The sequence below is a fragment of the Oryzias latipes genome, chromosome 14 (assembly GCF_053564925.1).
Source record: "Oryzias latipes strain Hd-rR chromosome 14, Olatipes_Hd-rR_3.1".
Classification (NCBI taxonomy): Eukaryota; Metazoa; Chordata; class Actinopteri; order Beloniformes; family Adrianichthyidae; genus Oryzias; species Oryzias latipes.
The window spans coordinates 23,582,450-23,604,643 of record NC_136250.1 but is presented as its reverse complement, the minus strand read 5'-3'; the positions used below and the strand labels follow the sequence as shown (position 1 = coordinate 23,604,643).

At 41.5% G+C, this 22,194-nt stretch overlaps 1 protein-coding gene across 12 annotated transcripts in view; it reads right to left on the bottom strand.

The window, feature by feature from the left end:
• Nucleotides 1-22,194, bottom strand: part of auts2a (activator of transcription and developmental regulator AUTS2 a) — a 356,442-nt gene that overhangs the window by 185,416 nt on the left and 148,832 nt on the right. For all 12 annotated transcript variants that reach the window (XM_078930433.1, XM_011483793.4, XM_078930434.1 and 9 more), the window contains one exon: nucleotides 21,484-21,585. In XM_078930433.1, the coding sequence (XP_078786559.1) occupies nucleotides 21,484-21,585 (102 nt within the window). The remainder of the gene's footprint in view (nucleotides 1-21,483; nucleotides 21,586-22,194) is intronic.

Genomic DNA, 22,194 nt, shown 5'->3' with positions numbered 1-22,194 from the left:
GAATTAAAAATTATAAGGAATAAGTAAATGATCCAGAACACAACCATGCACAGACATCATTAGGAAAATGGCACAAAGATTTTTTTCTATAGGCCTTATGTTGATATTGTTACAGAAATGTCACAACAAACTAACAGCAGTTTGTTTTTCTTCACTTAAGTGACATAACAGTGATGTCTGCACAGAAGAAGTGAGCCTTCAAAGTCTGGATACAGATAAAAGAAAATTATGGCACAAACTGCCACGTCAAGCAGTTGGGTAAAAAACATATCAGCGACACCTTTTCCCCGCTTGTGACACACAAAACTTATGCTATCCAGGCTTCATGGTTCACCTGACATTTACTTGCTCGTTTCTGCTGTAGCACTGTCCTTCCTAACTGCCGGTGCAGCAAATCTCCAGGGTGCATTGACGGGCTGAAAAGATAACAAATCTGTCAAGGCACCTCTTTGCTGAAGTTGTTGCTGGTGTGTGTGGGGAGTTAAAGACAGAGTTTGGAATAAAAATGATATGCTCCAGAGGGTTACTCAATAAAGAGTGGGGGGGGGCTGACATTAGACTTCTGGACACAGAGAGACTGCTGGTTGTCATGTGGTGGAGCTACTTTTGAAAGCAGCACAGCTACTAAAGCTTGATTAGATCTTAGTGTAGACATTTCAAACGGCTGGCTCCCTTTTTACCCTCCATTTCACCCATTCTTTTCAAGCTGGCCTTCTTCTTCTTTCATCAAAGGGCTTGTCAAGGGCTCTTTCTTCAGGCTGGCAGACGGGTCAGGGGTGGAAGGTTGAGGTGGGGTGCATCTTTCAAGAAAGGCCAGAAGCCAGTAAGCCAGAAGCACCTACTACGGGCTTATGGGGGGCTAAGGCCTGTCTTTAAGGTGCTGATAACATTCAGTGATGCGTTCCCAAGAGGTGTATGAATGTCAACACACTTGCTATGGGAATATAATTCCATAAATAGAAAGGACAAAGAGGGAAGGGGAGGGAGATTCTGCAGCCTCTTTTTGTCAGGCAGTGTCATACTGAATGATATATCATTCTGTTTAAGCTTCTCCTTACTAAAACCCCGATATATTTACATTTAGCCGCTCATAAGGAAACACGCAACAGATTGCGATCTTCTTCCAATGGCTACATACTCCATTAAGCATGTAATCTAATTGCATTCACTAATCCCTAACTAAACCAATTAACTTAAATGGATAACCCTAAGTGATCTCTTTCCATTTCCTTAAAAAAACTTGGTAAGAAAGAATCTGATAAAAGCATTATTTAACTGTGATGTTCTATATTTACCAAATCTAGCCACAGGGGTTGCAAGCCAGTAACTTCTGTGCCGGTCCCAAGCCCGGATAAATAGAGAGGGTTGCGTCAGGAAGGGCATCCGGCGTAAAAATTGCCAAAATAACCATGCGAATCATCCACAACACTTTAGACATACCGGATCGGTCGAGGCCCGGGTTAACAACGACCGCCACCGATGCTGTTAACCTACAGGGTGTCGGTGGAAATTTGACTACTGTTGGTGGAAGAAAGAGGGGAGGCAGAAGGGTCCGTGGCCAGAGAGAGAAGGGAAAAGGCAGGAACATAGGTTTGAGAATAGGGACTCTTAACGTTGGTACAATGACAGGGAAAGGCAGAGAGCTGGCAGACATGATGGAGAGAAGGAAGGTAGATGTACTGTGTGTGCAGGAGACAAGGTGGAAGGGCAGCAAGGCACGTAGTATTGGAGGAGGATACAAACTTTTCTATCATGGTGTTGATAGGAAGATAAACGGGGTAGGAGTGATTCTGAAGGGGGAGTTTGTAAACAGTGTTCTAGAGGTGAAAAGAGTCTCAGACAGGATGATGAGCCTAAAGTTAGAAATTGAAGGGGTGATGGTGAATGTAGTCAGTGGGTATGCGCCACAGGTTGGCTGTGAGTTAGAAGTGAAGGAGAGATTCTGGAGTGAGTTGGATGAGGTCATAGAGAGTTTTCCCAGAGGAGAGAGAGTTGTTATTGGAGCAGACTTTAATGGGCATGTTGGTGAGGGCAACAGAGGTGATGAGGAGGTGATGGGCAGGTTTGGTGTGAAGGAAAGGAATCTGGAGGGACAGATGGTGGTGGACTTTGCGAAGAGGATGGAAATGGCTGTAGTCAACACTTACTTCCAGAAGAGAGAGGAACATAGAGTGACATACAGAAGTGGAGGTAGGAGTACTCAGGTGGACTACATCCTATGTAGACGAGGTCATTTGAGAGAGGTTAATGACTGCAAAGTGGTGGTAGGAGAGAGTGTAGCCAGACAGCACCGCATGGTGGTGCCTAAGATGACTCTGGAGGCCAGGAAGAAGAAGAGAGGGAAAACAGAAAAGAAGACCAAGTGGTGGAAGCTACAGAATGAAGAAACTTGTGAGGAATTTAGGCAGAAGTTGAGACAGGTCCTGGGTGGTCAGGATGAGCTTCCAGATGACTGGGAAACTACAGCAGAAATTATCAGGAAAACAGGTAGGAAGGTGCTAGGTGTGTCATCTGGAAAGAGGAAAGATGGTAAAGAGACTTGGTGGTGGAATGAGGAAGTACAGGAATGCGTCCAGAGGAAGAGGTTGGCTAAAAGGAAGTGGGATGTAGAAAGGACTGAGGAAGGTAGACAGGAGTACAAGGAAGCGCAGCGTAGAGTGAAGAGAGAGGTGGCAAAGGCCAAACAGAAAGCTTACGATGAGCTATATGACAGGTTAGACACAAAGGAAGGAGAGAAGGACTTGTACAGGCTAGCCAGACAGAGAGACAGAGATGGGAAGGACGTGCAACAGATAAGGGTGATTAAGGACAGAGACGGAAAGGTGCTAACAACCCAGGAGAGTGTACAGAAAAGATGGAAGGAGTATTTTGAGGAGCTGATGAACGAGGAAAATGACAGGGAAAGAAGGGAGGAAGATGTGGTTGTTGTGGAGCAGGAAGTAGCAGAGATTGGAAAGGATGAGGTTAGGAAGGCTCTGAAAAGGATGAAGAGTGGAAAGGCCGTTGGTCCTGATGACCTACCTGTCGAGGTATGGAAGTGCCTAGGAGAGACAGCAGTGGAATTTCTAACGAGGTTGTTCAATAGGATTTTAGAGAGTGAGAAGATGCCTGAGGAATGGAGGAGAAGCGTTCTGGTCCCGATCTTTAAAAACAAGGGTGACATGCAGAACTGCAGCAACTATAGAGGAATAAAGTTGATGAGCCACACAATGAAGCTGTGGGAAAGAGTAGTGGAAGCCAGGCTTAGGAAGAAGGTGGAGATTTGTGAGCAGCAGTATGGTTTCATGCCCCGTAAGAGCACCACTGATGCCATTTTTGCTTTGAGAATGTTGATGGAAAAGTACAGAGAAGGTCAGAAGGAGCTGCATTGTGTGTTCGTAGATTTAGAGAAGGCGTATGACAGGGTGCCGAGGGAGGAGCTGTGGTACTGTATGAGGTCGTCTGGAGTGGCAGAGAAGTATGTCAGAGTAGTTCAGGACATGTATGAGAGAAGTATGACGGTGGTGAGATGTGCTGTAGGTCAGACAGAGGAGTTCAAGGTGGAGGTGGGACTACACCAAGGATCAGCTTTGAGTCCTTTTTTGTTTGCTATGCTGATGGACAGGCTGACAGACGAGGTAAGACAGGAATCTCCCTGGACAATGATGTTTGCGGATGACATTGTAATTTGCAGTGAGAGTAGAGAGCAGGTGGAGGAACAGCTAGAGAGGTGGAGGTTTGCTCTGGAAAGAAGAGGCATGAAGGTCAGTCGTAGTAAGACAGAATACATGTGTCTGAACGAGAGGGATCAAGGTAGAAGCGTTAGGTTACAGGGGGCTGAGGTGAAGAAGGTGCAGGAGTTTAAGTACTTGGGGTCAACAGTTCAGTGTGATGGGGATTGTGGAAAAGAGGTGAAGAGGCGAGTGCAGGCAGGTTGGAGCGGTTGGAGGAAAGTGTCAGGAGTGTTGTGTGACAGAAGAGTGCCAGCAAGACTCAAAGGAAAGGTGTACAAGACAGTGGTGAGACCAGCTCTGCTCTATGGGTTAGAGACGGTAGCAGTGAGACAGAGACAAGAGGCTGAGATGGAGGTAGCAGAGATGAAGATGTTGAGGTTCTCCTTAGGAGTGACCAGGTTAGACAGGATAAGGAACGAGTACATCAGAGGGACGGCTCAAGTTGCCTGTGTTAGCGACAAAGTCAGAGAAGCCAGACTGAGATGGTTTGGACATGTTCAGAGGAGGGATAGTGGATATATTGGTAGAAGGATGTTGGAGATGGAGCTGCCTGGCCGGAGGGCAAGAGGACGGCCAAAGAGGAGATACATGGATGTCTTGACAGAGGACATGAAGTTGGCTAATGTTAGGGTAGAAGATGTTCATGATAGAGTGAGGTGGAAAAGGATGATTCGCTGTGGCGACCCCTGATGGGAAAAGCCGAAAGAGAAAGAAGAAGAAGTTCTATATTTACCAACACAAGTCTTTTACAATTGGTTTAGTATATTTAACACACTGAGTTTACCTTCTTGTATTTTAAAACGTTGCAATAATATCTATTAAAATGATATAACGGACATTTACTGTTGTATCAACCGATGTCATCAGAAAAACAAAAAGATTATAATTTTTTCAAGTTTTTTTTTTTTTGTTGGCAACTGTCATCATGTTTTTTATTTTATTTAGAACAAGCAGAATCCAGTGTTTTGGGCAAATCAAATTAGTTATGCCATATTGAAATGTAGCAGAGTTGGGAAGTCCCATGATGGTACCAGAAGAATGTACATCAATTATCTGAAGAACTGAGCCTGTCTTTACCTACACATAAGTGTGCTTGTAGACACCATATTTTTGGATTGTAATTTGCACTTTTTTCCATATTTTGCTTAGAGGTGCAACTTATACTCAGAAGCAACGTATATGTGATTTTTTAAAAATAAATGTTGCCTCACATGTATTTGTTATTTTCCACTAACAACCAGTTGGCCTTTAGTGGGTATTTCTAACGAAGAACCACTAGACGGCACTATAGGTGTGTATCAGTGTTTGCTTTGAATTGCAGCCCAAAACAAAAAGGAGAATTTGATTAATCTCCCCCCAAATTTAAGGGTGTTTTTCCTTTTTAAATTGAGACATTTTTATTCTTGTTTTTATTTTTATTTCCTTCGACTAATGCGGGACAGCAAGTCATCAAACTGGGTCACAGAGAGACAGAAGAACTGCTAAAAGTGGCTGTCATTCAGATGCAGCTCCTGCAGTGGATGATAAACCTCACTGTAATGGGAGAATCTCCGAATGATGTCATGAAACCAGACAAAGGAAAAGTGTTTACTGATGCTTTTGTGGAGTTCTACAAAATACATTCATCTGATCTGAAAACATCACCCATGTCTCCAAGGATTGTAAATGAGATACACAGTCAATACTTCCATGTAAAAACTTGACGGTAGCTCCTCCCACATGCAGGTTTATACATTTATTTTTGGACAAGCATTGAGCATCAAATTGATGTTCGTCCAAAAAGTAACTAACTTAATTATAACTAACGCATGAACTGGACAGAGTTGTTCAGAAGCATCGCACTGTTCTCCTAAAAGTGCAACTTATAGCCCGAAAAATATGGTAGTCCAATGTCAGCTATCTCTGCAGGCACAATTGGGGTGAAACACTTAAGTGGGACAAATGGGGATTATTCTTGACTATTTTTCATTGCTGTGCAAGCAGCTTGATCCTTTCTTTTTGTTTTATCATGCACAATTTCTCCTCTCATCAGTGCTTGGAGATTAGATGAGTAAATGCATATTTCTTAGTTTGAGGTTAGCTAGAGCTGAAGCCAAAAACATAAAACTTATTTTCTAAATCAAATGGTAAAACCAAGAAAAAGAAAGAGATGTAGGCATAGATTGAAGCACAGCTGCACAATGAAGAGACTGGGAAAATGGACTGAAATAAAAAGAAAATTCCATTGGCTGCTGGTTTTTCAGAACGCTGTAAAGCTAACACAGAGAGGGTGTGAAAATACAAAGGCCTGTGTTCTCATTTTCTGTCTGAGAGCCCCGCTAGGACTACTGAAACTTGCTTGATTTCCCCAGTCCAATTATATCTCTGCGCTCAATCCTTCCAGAATAGCAACATCACACAGAGGGACGCTGTCTGCCTAAGCGCAGCGTTCCTAATGGAGTCCCAGAAGTTGACTCCATTTCATTGCTCCTAACTAATGGGCTGTGATATTTTCCCAAACCGACTACAGCTCTGCCCCCTGGAAACTAATCTAGTCAATGCTGTGCTAGCCCCACCCCAAAAATGTGCCAGCCCACTTCCTTCTGTCCTGACATTCCCCTCCAGCTCTATCTGCCACTGCTGGCGTCTTTATGAAGGCCGCTAACACCCGCTGCTGCCCTCCCAGTGGTCATTAGTGTTTTAAAGCTGAGTGCTGATTGTCAGTGTGCCTGTGAGGCTGGATTTCCTGGTGCCACCTGCCTGCTGCAGTGAATTTAAGGGGACTTTAATCTGAACCGAAAAGAGGTAGAGTCGTCACCGTCAGGTGGAGGGGAGTGGTAACCATGGATGTACAATTGGCAGGGCTCAACTGAGGACAACAACTTTGTCAAAGTCAGCTATTGCTCTCCAATGAATGCTTGTCCCCAAAACAAAAGAATGACAAGAAATAGCTCAACATGAATTTACCAAAATGGCTCCCATCCCAGTCATATTGGGGCACAGAACAGTCCTCCAGATGGCCATGCGATACACCAGCGGTGCAATACTAGCACTAGTGTGGCAGAAGTACAGGGAGGGCATTTTCTATCTTTTACTTTGCCAAATCTTTTTTAATTTTTTTATTAGGCAACAATGTCTAATCCAAATTTCTAGTTTATGGCAGCTTGATGTCACCAATTAGTGTGAGGGGAGCATTAACAGGTTATAATTGCATCATTTTCACTGTCAAACTTTAGTGTTTGTACTCCTAACACCAAAAATAGGTATTATTTTCATGTCACACGTACACACAGAAAAATGAACTGAGGCTGTAGTTTAAACACCAGATTGTGATTCAGCTGAATGAGACTGCATCCAAAGAGTAGGTGAACAGAACAAATTGTCTGCTTTTGTGGCACACAAAGAGGTTAATCATTTTCATAATTAAACCTTCATGTGTCAAACCTTTGTGTTTTCTTTTTTTAATTGATGAGCTAATTTGCTGGGGACTTTGTGGAGATTGTAGTTCCCAAATGCTACAACTGCTTGAAATTTTTTTATCCTCAAAACAAAAAAAGGAATTACCATTATTTACCCCTTTTATAATAGTTGTTGCTCTACAAAGAAGAACCCAGAATGTTTAGGCATGAGTGCCAAGACTGTAATTATCCATGCTTTTCACTTCCCATGATGCAGCCCAATGCACCTAAATGTACCAGAAAGCCTTTATGCAAAATGAAGGTCCAGCTCCAGTAGGTACGCGAGTGGGTCTCCTAACACATGGTGTGGCTCTGCAGGTACACAGAGGAGTTAAGTGACATGCTTCCTGTTGCAGATTATTGCACCTTGGCCAGGCTGCCAGGACTCCCTGCCCTCTATAAATTGATCTCATTTGGCCATGAGATAAGAGTGTAATTGGACAGAGCTTAGAATCAGATGGCCCTGACTGGCTCAGCTAATTCCACTTTTTCTGGCAGCCTCGGCTCCGGGCCAAAAGGGGCATACCAAGGTTAATCCAATCCAATCCCCTGTACTATGTGCCTCTGCAATGGACTCTGACCTCACCTCCAACCAACCACAGCTGCTGTGGCTCCTTCTGAACCTCAGAGAGACAAATTATTTCACCAGCTATTTTAGACTATGTACCACAGACCACAGCAAAACATAGAGTACTACATAGTATGTATACAGTTAGGTGCAAAGTTTAATGACCCCTGCATTGGATCCTATGAATCTTAGTTTCTGCTGCTACTGTTTAACAAAAATAAAACAAAAAAGGTTCCAGTCCATAACTAGTTAGAACATCTCCCTCTGGGAAAAAAAATAAAAAAAACCTTTAGGCAAATCAAAGAAAAAAAAATCCAATTTATTGGGTACAGTGATACCCAGCTCAAATATTTCTTGATTTCTTCCTTTTAACTAGATTTTTAAAGTTAGCACTGCATTTGGACTTAACCTTTCCAAAAGATTATTTATCTTTTTCAGCCACTTCAGTGTAGATGGGCAACTGTTGGAAGAACTACAGGACCCTAGGCTTCTCTTTTAAAACTCAACACAATGTTTTAATTAAATATTTGATAGGACATCTTGTTCATTTTCTTTCTCTTTTTGAGTAGAAACATATTCCTCCAATTAAGAGCAGCTTTTTTAATGAACCTTACAAATCTTTTTTTTATTTTTATTTTTATAGAAAGTTGCAAATTGTTTGTAAAGGATTTTGGGGGGGGGTTAAGACTCAGCTTAGCAGCGGTTGATCCTTTATGATTATTTCTTATTACCATGCTGATCTTAACTCACAGCTGAAGCCAGGGCCATTTTTCTTTTGGTCTGCACACCTGATGATGATTAGTTTAGGACTTGTCTCTGGCTGCGTTTCACCCCATCCTTTTATAGAAAGAAAAAGATGGTTCCTTGGATTGCCAAATCAATTGTTTTATCTTTTATATATCAAAATATGCTATTGTTAGTACAAGTTATTTATTGATGATCATTTGTCTAATGCTCAGACAAAATTGGATAAAAATAAAGACGTAATTAGTCATTTTAATTGACATGTCAGTTTATAAAAGTCTAAACTCTGTTTTGCAGGACTGCAACATGTGTTGCCAGGATCCACTAAATAATTTTTCATGTTTGGGGAAGCAAATTAGGATTTCTGTAACACTTTTTTTTTCTTTTGCGAAAATCTCTTAGCTTCACTTCCACCCCCTCAGTTATGTACGGCCTCAGCTTTTCTCTTTATGATAACCGGCAGTATATTTTGATTACCACATTTTAATGTCAGAGATGGGATTCGCTTGCACGAAAAGCGAGCCTTCTAAGAAGATCAACACAGCTTGTCAGGAGGGAATGTGGTAGGAGGATGCACTCCTGGGAAATCCTAATCTTCTTATTCTGTACAGTTGTTTATTTTCAGCAACAGTATCAACTATAGTCAGTGCGGGATATGCAACAAGTGCTTAATGGCCGTCCACTGATGACAGGAAGTATTACTTGGGAATACATTGCTAACTTTGGCGAAATTCTATACTCTTGTAAACTTAAACATGAATCTTAGGGTGTATTCAGACTGGGAAAAAACGTTCGGTCCAGACCCAGTCCATTTAATATGGTCCAGATCAAGTCCTTGCGTTTGGTCTGTATTCAGACTGCCGTCAAGGGGACTTTCCCTTTTCTGGACTAAAGCTCATAAACAAAACCATGTGACTATAGATCTCATCACTCATTGGTCAGGAATTACAGGTGTGGGGCAAAGCTACTAGAGAAAGAAATTATGGAAGTCCTGCTCTTCTACTTCATTTGAACTTTATATTTCGCTCACAAGTTTTGAACATCTGAACGCCAGGCTCAACACTTTTTTGGTCCGGTGGAGGCATGCCGCAGAGCAGTTACTGGCAAGAAGACAGCGAAGAAGGTACGCTGGTAAGTGTTTATGACAAGTAGATTGTCAGGAAAACAGTGAGTGGTAATGCGTATCATGTTAAAAGTTGTTTTAATGAGCCTGCATTCATTCGACCACATTTCAATGAGTTGTTGTGTCTCATCATTGTGGTGTTATGGCATTATTTTAAGAGAATCTGTTCAGGAAATTAAAAGGTAGCTTTTAGAGTGATGTCACAGCAGTGAGTGCCACATAACGAGACACTGAAAAGCAAGTCAGAAGTGTTTTTGGCAGTGAAACACTATTACAAATAAACAGTTGGAACCTCTTTTTCTGTTTGATAAAACAACAATTGTTGCTTTACATTTGTCCGCGACTCGTCTGTTCCTTCATTTCTAATCTGTTTAGATCACATGACCACTGGCTACGGTGGCCGTTTTGGTTGAGTTGTTCGACTCAGAGAATGGATTGTATTCAGACTGAGGAAATTCAGAGCAAACCAAAGCTCAGTCAGATGGGAAACAAACCGAGACCACCTCCATTGTAAGTTTACAATATATAGATAGTAAATGAAAAGTAAACTTCAAACATTTTACCTCATTTTAGTATAAATGTTTTATACTTGTATACTTAAATGGAAATTTTTTTGCTAAGGGGAGCTAGGTTGGATGGTGACTACCACTTGTAGGAACCAAACTCTGAAACATTTGGATGTAAACTGGCAGGAAGGGAATGCAGCACAAAAGAAATACTAGTTTACTTAAGCTGAAGTTAAAACATCAAAATCAATAATTCTACTTGGTGCTGCAATAGCTTAATATTTTAATTCACATCATATCTTCATATGACATAGTTCAAATATTCTGTCATACTCGGTTCTTGAGGAGCTGTAAAGTTTTTGTGTGTCAAGAGGTGATGGTAGAACTTTTAAGTAAAAAGGGAAGGAAAAACATTAGTTTAACCATCGTTCTACTTTTTTGTACAACATTTGTAGTATTTATAAAAGAAAACCACAAAGTGGTCCCAAGCCACAGCCTTTTAACAAACGAAAAGGAAATGAACATGTTTGGCCATAAACCATAACAAGCACGATGTCTGGTGAAAACCACACCAAGCATATCAGCACAAACATTTCAAGGAGCTTGGTATTGCAGTGTTGACGAGTTAGGCTTGTTTTACAGCCTCTGAACTTTTCAAGTATCAAATGAGTCAGAAGGAAGGCTCTGCTGTAGAGCTGAAGAATGGCCACAACTAAAAGGTTACACAGCTCAATGGTTCAAAGCACAGCAGCAAATCCATATTCGAAAGGACAAAGGCAGAAAGAAGATCCTACAAGAGTTGAGACAAAGTCAGACATCAGTCTGATAAAAAATATCTAAAAAAGCTGTACCGCAGTTCAAATTCAAAGTGAATGTTTATGATTAGTAGAAGTTTCTGGTAGACTGGTGATGTCAGTCTGTTTTAAAAATAAGTGCTGTAAAAATCATATATTTGGTGTTACATCCCCAAATGGTTTGGAGACCACACGATTTCCGCTCTGCTCTTTGCAGATGATGATGTCCTGGCTGCTTAATTGAGCCAAGACCTCCATCATGGTATTGCAGTATTGACGAGTTGGGCATGTGTTATGAGTGGGACGGTTTGCGGTCAAGTGTCAAGGGGAAGGGATGAGGGTCAGCATCGCTAAGTCTGAGGCCATGGTTCTTGACCAGAGAACGGAAGTGTGCCCTCTCTGGGTGGGTGGAGTGCTCCTGCCCGAAGTGGAGGAGTTAAAGTATCTTGGGGTCTCTTTCACGGGTGTGGGAAGATTGGAGCAGTGTCTGCCGTTTTGTGGTCGCTGCACCTGTCCGTTGTGTTAAACAGAGAGCTGGGCAAGAAAGCAAAGCTCTTAATTTACAGGTCAATCTGTGTTACAAAATTTACCTATGGTCATGAGCTCTGGGTCATGACCGAAAGAATGAGGTCCTGAATACAAGCTGCTGAAATGAGCTTCCTCCGCAGGGTGGCTGGGTGCTCCCTTAGAGATAGGGTGAGAAGCTCAGTCACCAGGAGAGAGCCCGATGTATTAAGATAAGCAGATGAACCTCCTATCCCACACAGAGTTTTGTGGGATTATTGACAATGTGTGTGTGTGTTTCCCAGAACTCAACGAGTAATGCTAAAACATTTATCCAGCCTATGTCACAGTCAAGTACTAAATGACAAACACACAACCACCAGTGGTCTTCAGCTTTAGGGCCTCTGATTTACAGCTTTTATGTAATCCATGTTTATAAAGAGTAAAGAGAAGATGATATTTATCATATTGTAAAGTGCACATTGTTAGAACTGAAACAGTATGAAAGAATGAACTGCTGGTGCTCGAAAAACACCAGTTCAATGGCCATCCAGTGGAATTCTGCAGCCAGACCTCCATTACTGATGGATAAGTGCACATTAAAAACAATATTCTAACAACCCAACAAAATCATTTTTCATATCTTCCTGTATTTACCAAAAAGCTGTTTATATCTCACTGGAGCACAAATAGATGAAAATGTTATTTCTCTACTCATGAACCCCTCTGTTTTTCCAAGAATATTTTTTTTCCCATCACACAATCTCATTTCTCTTCCAAATTTGACTTAAGCCTGTGACTTCAGGGAAATAATGTCTCTGGAATATACTTTTCCAACTGGTTTTTCCAAGAGCACATGCACTCCTCCATTCATCGTCTGTCTATCTGTTTGTCTATTTATCTTTGCTACTGCTGTTCTGTGGTTTAAGGGACATTACACCTGTTTCTCAAAGAAAACTGGCATCCAGCCCCATTTAACTATTCTGCGACTGCCTAGGACACAAGATCCTGTTCCACCTCAACATAAAGGAACATGTGTCCACTTAGTATAAGAAAGTATAGGATATAAAACAATATGTAAAAAGTATACTCTGTCAATAGAATAATATTAAAGATAATAGAAGTGACTAAAATGACATATAGTTAGAGTCCATAGTATATAGTTTAGTGCCAATTTCAAAATTCCTATTTTTTCTTATCATGGTCATATCAGAGAACATTCACAACCAACCAACTGCAGAAAACAGAGGATTTTCAACCTACACGGCATCCCTGATGGAGATTTCATGTGAGACCTAAAACACAGGCAATCTACAGAGACGTTATCCAACTTATGGACAGTGTGAATCAAGTGTCTCACCTGTGCATCTCCGGCATTATTGGTCCTTTGTCCCCTGCAAACAAACTCATCAAAAACTGACAGAGCAAACAAAAGTTGAGCCTCCCACACAGCTCTGATACCCAGCAGCTAAACTCTGATACAAACACAGAAAACTCCTTAGGGACTCATGTATATAAAAACTATGCACACATTCACAGGCGGGTGGTCCATGGAGATATTTTTATCACTCTTTGGGTTAATTTTTTTTACCAAAATTTCATAGATTGAGAAAATAAACCTAGTCAGATAATAACGCAACTCAAAGGAAAGGTTTAAAGGACAATGGTGAGATGTTTCTATCATCTTTCAGCTTAAAAAAAGAAAGATGAACATAGCAACGCTTGTGTGCTATTCCCTACGTTTGTTTGTGAGTGAGCTTAACAGTGTGTATTCACAAAAAGAGGAAGTTAGTAGATTAAGACCTACAATCACAAAAGAAACCACCACTTCCCTTTTTCCGTCATGCAGCCTGTTCCCACATTGCTCTTATTGCTATGGCAACCAGTGTTCTCTCCTTGGGTTCTGCATGTATCCAATCAGAATGAGACCTTTGTAGAGATTCCTCCGGGCTCCACTTATTCAACATACCCCACCGGAGCAGCTTCCACTCTGAAAAAGCTGGAACAAAGAGAGGAGAGACTCCCCCAACAGAACATGGTATGAAATGAGAAACTGTGGGGCTCCTGGTTCCAGTGACAGGGAAAACACAAGTAGTATGTAGCTGAGAGGGGGACACACCATGAAAGAAAAAAGAAAAAAAAACAAGGTGGCAGTGCAAAGCCATAGCCAATTTCAGGGAAAATTATGCGAAATAGGATTTGTCATTGGAAGCCTCAGAGCCTGAACACTTGGCAAGTATCGCATGGCTCTGGCACTGGTTTAAGCTTGATAAGTCAAAATGGATTCCGGCTGAGCCTATTTATGTCTTTCCTGAAAACATATGGATAGGATTCAGGCGCTCAATACTTTCAACCTCCAACAATGACATTCAACACCACTTTTCCAGTGCATTAATCTTCCATGAGGATAGATTTCTCATCCACTGTGGAGAAGAGTTGGGTTTAGTCAGGATCACAGTTTGTCCCACACCAAAGTCCCTTTGTTTGAGTTTAAAGAAATCCGAATCTATATGTTGATCATTTGAATCAACATAAAGGCTTAAAAAACACAGTGATTGTCAAACCACTCCTATTTAGTCTGGACTTCTTACCATTCAAGAATCACAAATCATCCAGCATGAAAGTTTCTCAGACTCTATTTATTATCATGGAGTTCAGATGCCATGAAATTCGAGTTTTGTAAATGTGGTCAGAAATTGTGAGGTGCTCGCACACTTGAGCCATCTCCAGTGACCCCGGGGAGGTCCCTGACAGACAGCTGGCTTCAGGGTGCTGGCAGGGCGATGGAGGCAAAGCATAATATTGTCAGACTGCCGTGTCAAAAAGTGTCATACTCTCTTCCTGATGACTCAGCTGCAGGCGGTGAAAGAGGAAACGGGAACAAACAATAAAGACGACAGACAGAAGAGAAAAAGGGGCCTTGATTTCAAGTGTCAGAGGTGGTAATAAGCCTGTCGGGCCATTCTTCAGAGCCAGACTATTCATCAGCCTGATGTAGGTGTAGGGAAGTCTTGCAATTTAATGTTAACATCTTTTAGAAAGTTGGCTGTGCAATCAAGCAACCTGGTATAATAAATAAAAAGAGAAAAGGGAAAGTTTTTTATGACAAGAGCTGTTCTGTGGCAAATCAGAAAATATTAGTGTGCGGCATAAAAGTTCTGCCTGTTCCACAAGTTTTGGAAATATGAGGGAACTCAGTTGGAATAAATATTCAGAATGCATTAAAGGCACTGACTTTAAATGTGAATTGGGCTAAGTGACCCCTCCAATCTCGCGTTCCAAACAGGAAGTGCCCGCTGGTTCAAAGACGCCAAAATCTCAATGACTTATAAAGAGAAATAAACAGCTGTTACTCAGTCATTCTATTGGTCAGAATAACCATTCTTGCACTGCTACCTTTTTTTAACATGTTCTTGACAATCCTCTTTTTTTCCATATTCTTTCTGTAGTGAAAGTTATTCAAGTAATAAACTGGACATTCAGATGCCTCAATAAGAGAGTGGTCTCAAGTTGAACTTTTGATTGACAGACTTTGGGTAGGTAGGGGTGTGGACTTCTAATGAGTTCCCTCCTAACTGGCAAGCGCAGTTGCCATAGAAACATTGATTGACAATGTTTGACGATGTTTGGCTCCAACATTGGGGCATCCATATTGTGAAAAAATGGCAACTAAATTGACTTAGATTTTGCTGGAGCCGAAAGAAAAACCATTTTCTCTGGGTGACGTCACACTAACTTGGCCCATGCTATACAGTCAATGGTTAATAGATACTTGAGTGTTTTGAGATTATAATCCATATTCCTGTTTTTTCTGAGCCTGAGTCGAGAAGCTTCTATGCGTCAATCACAATGGTCCTAGGGTGAATGCAGGGCTCCGCCTGCACTTATCAAGGATGTAAATGATGTAAGATGTTTAACCCTTTTTCGCCAGAACTTTAGGTCTAGTGTTGACGTTCTTGCAACCGCCTTAACTCTTCGGCTGTTTATGTAATTACCAAGTCCAGCTGAATTTTGCATTGTTAATTGATCAGTAATCCATTTTGGTGATGCCGGGGACATCTCTAGTGTTGAAGAGGTTACGTTTCTTTTTATTTTCCAAAAGGCTGGGTTTGATGAACATCATGTTCCAGTGGAGATACAGCCAGTGGCTCACAAAACAAACCACAACACTTTGTCCATCTCTTCCAAACAATTCAGCAGAAGTGGCATGCTTCAGCAACATTGAATCTTTTGAGGAGCTTAAAAACCTTAGTCATGTTGAATATGTGGTAATTTCACTTTTATGGATTAAGTTTAAGCAATTATAAGTACAATATGACATACAGTATTTTTATAAACCTTAAAGGCTTATAGCTGTTAAAGAGAGATGTCCATTTTAGTGCAAAAAAATGGTTGCTGTTGAGCCATCTTGAACTTACATCCATGGAGCAGACTGCTTCTTGCAAAATGCAATACAGGAGCTGGAGACTCTAAGCAGAACCCAAGCTGTTGATTAAAGACATTTTCAAAATATGCAGTTATGCCTGGTTCTGTTGGTATACATGTTGATGTGCCCTTGATTAGTTCTTGCCTGGTTAGGTTTATAAGATAAGATAAGATAAGATAGCACTTTATTGATCCCCGGGGGGGAAATTGGGTTGTCACAGCAGCCAAAAACAAGAAAAAAATAGCAGTTGGAAGAGTACGAAAAACAAAGTAGCAATGGGTAAGAATAAAAATAATGCAAGGTGGAAGTAAAAGTACAGGTCATAAATAACGGATTAAATAAGGCAATAAATAGCAGCAGCGGTTTTCAACAGTTCTAGACCGTGTTGTTGAATTATGACATAAACACTTTCTATAGGCCATAACAGAACTAGTTTATATGAGTAATGTGAATAACTACATATAGCTTTTAGTGTAAATCGGTTCAATGGTGAAAATTAGAAAGATTTAAATATCCAATGTAATGAAGAATCATTAAACCGGAAAGATAGTCAACAAGTGAATAGTCCGTTTGGTACGACTCAGCGTCGTCTCCCTCCATAAGCTGGAGTCTCAGCAGAGTACAATCCCATGATAATGAGCTAATTATAGGTACAACATTCCTACTGCCATATCTGAACGCTTGCCTCTAATAAGAAACATTTCGAATAATCGCGAGGCACAGAAAGAGAGACAGATAATTGATGCAAGCAATTACTAGTTCAGTGTCAGAGCAAATTGGCCAGCATATCTGGACATGTAGCAGAACTGTGACCTCATTTACATCCCAGTGTCAGGAAATAATTGGAGAAAGTACTGAGGTGGTGGGATGGACTTGATGTAATGTAGGCCAGATTCTGTTCATATTACATGAGCTTGGACTGTGAGATCCAGATCAGACAAGAAGCTTATGCCAATGACCTCACTCCCAGGTCAAGTTTGAAACATTGTGCAACACGGTGCTCGTGCCAGCAGATCCAATCATAATAGTGCTATTCACAAAATCAAGTAAACTTTATGACAATAATCAGTTTCCAAAAGCTGCAATTTAAGCATTGAAAATGGTTTTACCGCATGCACATTGAATTCCACAGAGGTTTTCATCAAAGGAAGCAATAATAATGGGGCTCAGTTTTACTATGCTTTAGAAAGAATTTAGCTGTAACCACTTCAAAAGCTCTGGAAAATTGTACGGTATATGCTTGACTTTGACAAGATCTCTTCCAGATGTTTTTCCATGAAAAAACTCCACAGGAAAAAAAAAAACAAATTTGATCCAATACATAGTCAGAATGATTCCAATGAACCCAAGGCATTCATAAAGCTTTGATCAGTCTGAGGAAACAACTGGTGCTGTCTCTAACACATTATGCTCTCATTACACTGTGCATAAACAGACAAGCATCATTGTTTTTACACCAGTATCACAACCTAAACTCAACAAAGGTTGTCAAAGCTGAGCTTCAGCAGGTCGGACAGAATCCTCACCAAACCGCAGATAAAGCAGGACACAACAGGAAGCATTGTCTGACCATTAAAATAGTCACTGATATATAGGGGTGAACTCATTACAGTCGGTTTCTTGTGTCTCTCATCACGTTGGCTAACAGTCACTAGCGGGCTCAAACCCAGTACTGTGGAGCTCCTCTCTATTGCACCCGCCACTAATCAAGAGCCTTGGCTGGGGAAAAAAAAGGAGTAACATGCTGTTTACTCGCAATCCCAGGTCCGTAATTGCCAATTTATTTGATAGGCAGCCGGATAATGATGGCATTTCACCCCTTGCCGCAGAGACTAAACGGGAGTGATTCAACCCGAGCTCCATGCCCTCCCCTGATCCAGCAGACTCCCCCTGCTCGGGTCTGCTGTCTGCTTGAACGCCTGCCACTGCGACGATGGGGGGAGGGTGGGTGGCTGCCATGTCGGCTTCAAATAAACCCAAAAGGGAACCCTGAGCTTTCAGCAAATGCTGCTAAGCCTGCCAATTTAGCCGGGGTCTGGGGTTGAAGCAAACACAGCCGAGCTGATGTGCCATTTGTAGGCCTTAATGAGCTGGCAGGATGGAGTGAGTGAGGAGGGAAAGCAAACTGGAGAGACAAGGCTTCCAGGCTTGACCTCCCCTGGCCTCCATTTCCCTGCCAGTCATTCCCAGGTCGGCAAACTCACTTCATCTGCTTCATTGGAGTGTAGTTCGTCCACGAGAGTAAGAGAACGCTGGAGTATATACCATTAGTGAACTGTTGGTCTAATAAGCAGTGGGTTACTGCAGTGTTTTTTGGGCTTTTGGTGATGGGTAGCTGACCCCGCCCCTTTACAGACTGGCATGGTAAGAATCTTCAGCTGAACAAGAATGCTCAGAAGAATGTAACAAGTAAAACAAGCACAGGATGGAAACCACTAGATAAAACCACTTTTTTTGTTCCATGCGGGAACATCCCAAGGGGATAAATAAAGTTGTCTATCTAGATTTCCAACATTTCTGAATCGTCTCTGTCTTCCTTTTTGCTGTTAGTATAAAAAACAATGCAAAGTTGTACAGTGTTTCTTCGCTATACCGCAGCTCACCTTTTGCGGTCTCACTGATTCAAAGATATTTTCTGTATAATTTTAGATCCTTTTTTTAATATTGCACTGTGTTCTTTGTTCTAATTTGGCTGTTGACCTTGTCAATCAATCCTTTCTGTGCTGTGTCTAATGTACAAAATGGATTCAGCCTGACAAATCTACAGAAATCTTTGATCGTGAGCAGAAGCAGATCTTTTTTTTCATTCTATGATCCTGGACTTTTTTTTTCTATGGTTTGAACTTTGAGAGTTTAAACAAAAAAGAAAAGTGTGAAAATGTTCTGAGAAAAGTGTATAAAGTGTGTAGTGAGGAGTTTTACAACATCTGTAATTCCACTTTGTAGATTTTGTCTTTTGTAGGTAAATCCTGCAATAAACCAGGAAAGGCTGTACACGCTTGAATGATTCTAAATAGAGAGATGGTGCAGTTTTTATAAGACAAAGCCGATCAAAGGATTTTGGGAAGTCAAAAAAAAAAAAATGAAACATTGAAATGAGTTTTGCATCCAGCAAACTCGTACTTTAACTTGAAACACTATTATCAGTGCAAATGAGAAGCCATGTGTGGCGTGCCAGACTTGACATGAAAAGGACATAAATATCTCCTAAAGACTTGGAATACTGTGGATTTGAGTGTCAAGAAATGTTGAGGAATGTTGTGTCCTGTAGTATATGGATGCTACAACAGATCACGACAGGAAAAGCATGAATATTTTAGTGCTTTACATGACAGTCATGTGTGTTTAAAGCATTTGTTGTTTATGTAACAACTATGGTATCCTGCCACATTGTCACAGCAGTGCAGTCTGACACAAATCAGCAAGTATCATTTCAATTCCTGTTGTCAACATCAAATTACTTATTTCATTTCATGCCCAGTCAAGCATTATAAAGCTACATGCAGAATCAGTTTTGCTTCACTTGTTCAGCCATGTCTTCCTCAAAGACTCGCTTGCTCTCCGACTGACAACTTTAATTATGGCCGGATATCTGATCGCTTCGCTGTAGATTCTCCACACAAATCAAAGAGCAGAGATGGGTGTCTGGCAGCAAGGTCCCTGGAGCTTTCTCGCTTTACATCTTCCAATATGTCAGAAGGTGAAAGGACATGCAGCCGCTCTTTCTTTTGTCAGTCAGTGCTTGCCTTCAGCATCTCCATAAAAGAATGTTAGACCCAAATGCTGCCTTTTGTATGAGTTGTGGAGTTGGCAGAGAGACACTGTGTGCGTGTGCTTGTGTCTTTGCAGATGAAACTCTTTGACTGAAACATCTTAAGAATATGCTTGGAACAATCAAGCTTTACAACAAAGAAAGGCGGAGGGACGAGTCTTTTCTGGGGGTCTCCGAGAAAATAGAAAGAAACTCGTTTTATGTATTGATTATTTATGGTAGCAAACAAATAAAGCTCAATGTTGATGTCATGTTTGTATTATTACCTTTCAATGGGGTTTATAATAAAATGACAGAGAAGTTAAAGGGTTCTGCTGATCAAAGAAAGTCTGATGAGCAAACATGCAAATAAAATGTTGAGGGGCCTTCATAGCTTTTGAAAGTTCTGGATTTTTCCTAATCAAAAGTGCAGGCTGCCCACTTATAAGATTCTGAAAAGAACAATGGTTAATGGTTAGTAGTCTTCTCTTCTGTGAAAGCAAGCCATTGTTTGGGTTCAGGGGACAAGCATTCTTTACTTTTAGCAAAGGCAGGATTGAGTAACAGGGAGGCAGTTCTTGAGTCAAAAGGCTAACATGACGATGCATTTTAGGGAATGCCCCGATACCTAAACAATCCTACAAATAATTCACTGAAACAAAACAGCTCACAGATATCTCCGTATTTGTTATTGTTTTTACCGGCTGCTCGCAGCTGTTTCAAATCATCTCGGCAAATTAAACACATTCTGCTTCTCTAGATGCTAATGTTGTCAGATCCAAATTATAGCAATGAATTAAGGCCTCTTGCACTCTACGCAGACCTCGGCATGATGTTTTTTAGTGTGAGACATCTGTTTTTGATACAAACCATCATGATGGGTCAGTAAATCAAAGATTTAAAGTGTGACATGAAGTGAAAAACACTAACTAAGTGTTAACATTAAATGTGTAATAACACAAACTCCATTTGAACTTTACCGAGGTAGCTGGTTTGGTTTATGACCTTTTTGTCAAGATGTGCCTATGGTAAAGAGCCATTAAATCTTTACACTGTCTGCTGCACTCACGTCTTTTAGGGTCCTAAATGCATTCAATACACTGCGGACGGACAGAGAGAGCAGGTTTAGTTCCTACCTTTCCTGTCCATGTGTTGAAGTGTCCTTGAGCAAGACACTGAACCCTACACTGCTCCTAATGATTGAGCTAGCTGCAAGCGTAATACTGTGTTCGCACCAAATGCGGTTTGCGCCGAGCGTCAAATTCGCCGCTGGACGCTTGTCCAACATAGCGCCACACTCCCACTGAGTGTGGGAGGAGCTACCGTCAAAAGTTTTCAGCCTCACCACTAAATGGAAGCATTGTCTGTATACTGTGTCTGTACATCTCATTTGCAATGCATGGAAGACACAGATTAGAACTTTTATTATTGTCTCAATGCAAATAAGAAAAATAAATTACAATTCAGGAGTAGAGCGATCAGCTTCTCCTCCATGTTGGTTTTGGACTCCGCCCGCTGACCACGACATCCAGATGTCACGGGCCTAAGCTGAGTCCCTGATTTGTTGACATGACACATCTACCTTGCCAAAGTACAGATTTTTGAACTCTGGAAGTGCTGCGACATCCAAAACGCACTGCTTGTCAGACCGTCACGACACACCTGACACTCAAAATGCCTGATGGTGTTACTGACCGCACACTGAAACTGGTCCAGTGCAGAGCATAGATTGAGGAGCCGTCATCAGTGTGATGTTTGTGTGCATGGGTGAATAGGACGGTGACTGTGAAGGGCAATGGGCTTTAAAGCATGGTAGAAAAGAGCTTTGGGAGTACTAACCATTAACCCTGCAAATTTGGCTGCAAAAGTGTGTGTACTGATTACATGGTAGTAAGTCATATTGGTTAATGTACTCACATCTGTCAGTCTCTCTCTGGAGCTGCATCGAACTGAAGGCTTGAACTCTCCACTGACACTCTCGCTGTCACTGTCCTTGCAGTTGTTCTGCCCAGGCTTCAGCTGTGAAACACAAAAGAAACATAGTTTGATACTGCAACATGAGGCAAAACTGGTAGGATGGCAGTTAGGAGCTATGCATTGATATTTTTGGCAAAGGAAGATGTCTCACAAAAGTCACTTTATGAATATGTGAGAAATGGCAAGAGCTGCAGTGCTTTCTCTGTAAATCTGTCATGCTTCTGAGCCTGTTCAGCGGCCATCCTGCTGCTTGCCAATGACAGACGCCATCCGATCTCACAGCATGAGATTCATCTCAGCCCACGAAATAAAAAAAAAAAAACTAGGACAAAGACCTATCCAGAAGCTTCAATTGGAGCCACAATCCTTCCCAAGCAGACACCACATGCTGAGGCAGCAGGAGCTCAGCAAGTGTCATCCTCTAGACGCTCCGTTTGAGATGCAGCAAAATGACATGAATAGAGAGGAAGGCCTGCCAATCCGTGACCATCTGAGGCCCTTCAAAATCTGGAGAACAATACCAGACTCTTGGGAGAGCAGTAGAAAGAGGTGGTGTCTGTTTTCTCAGTCCAAGTCAGCAAGTGATGTCCAAGCTGCTTCTTTGAGACCAGGAAACTGATTTTATGAGACAATGCAGCAAACGACTGTTCT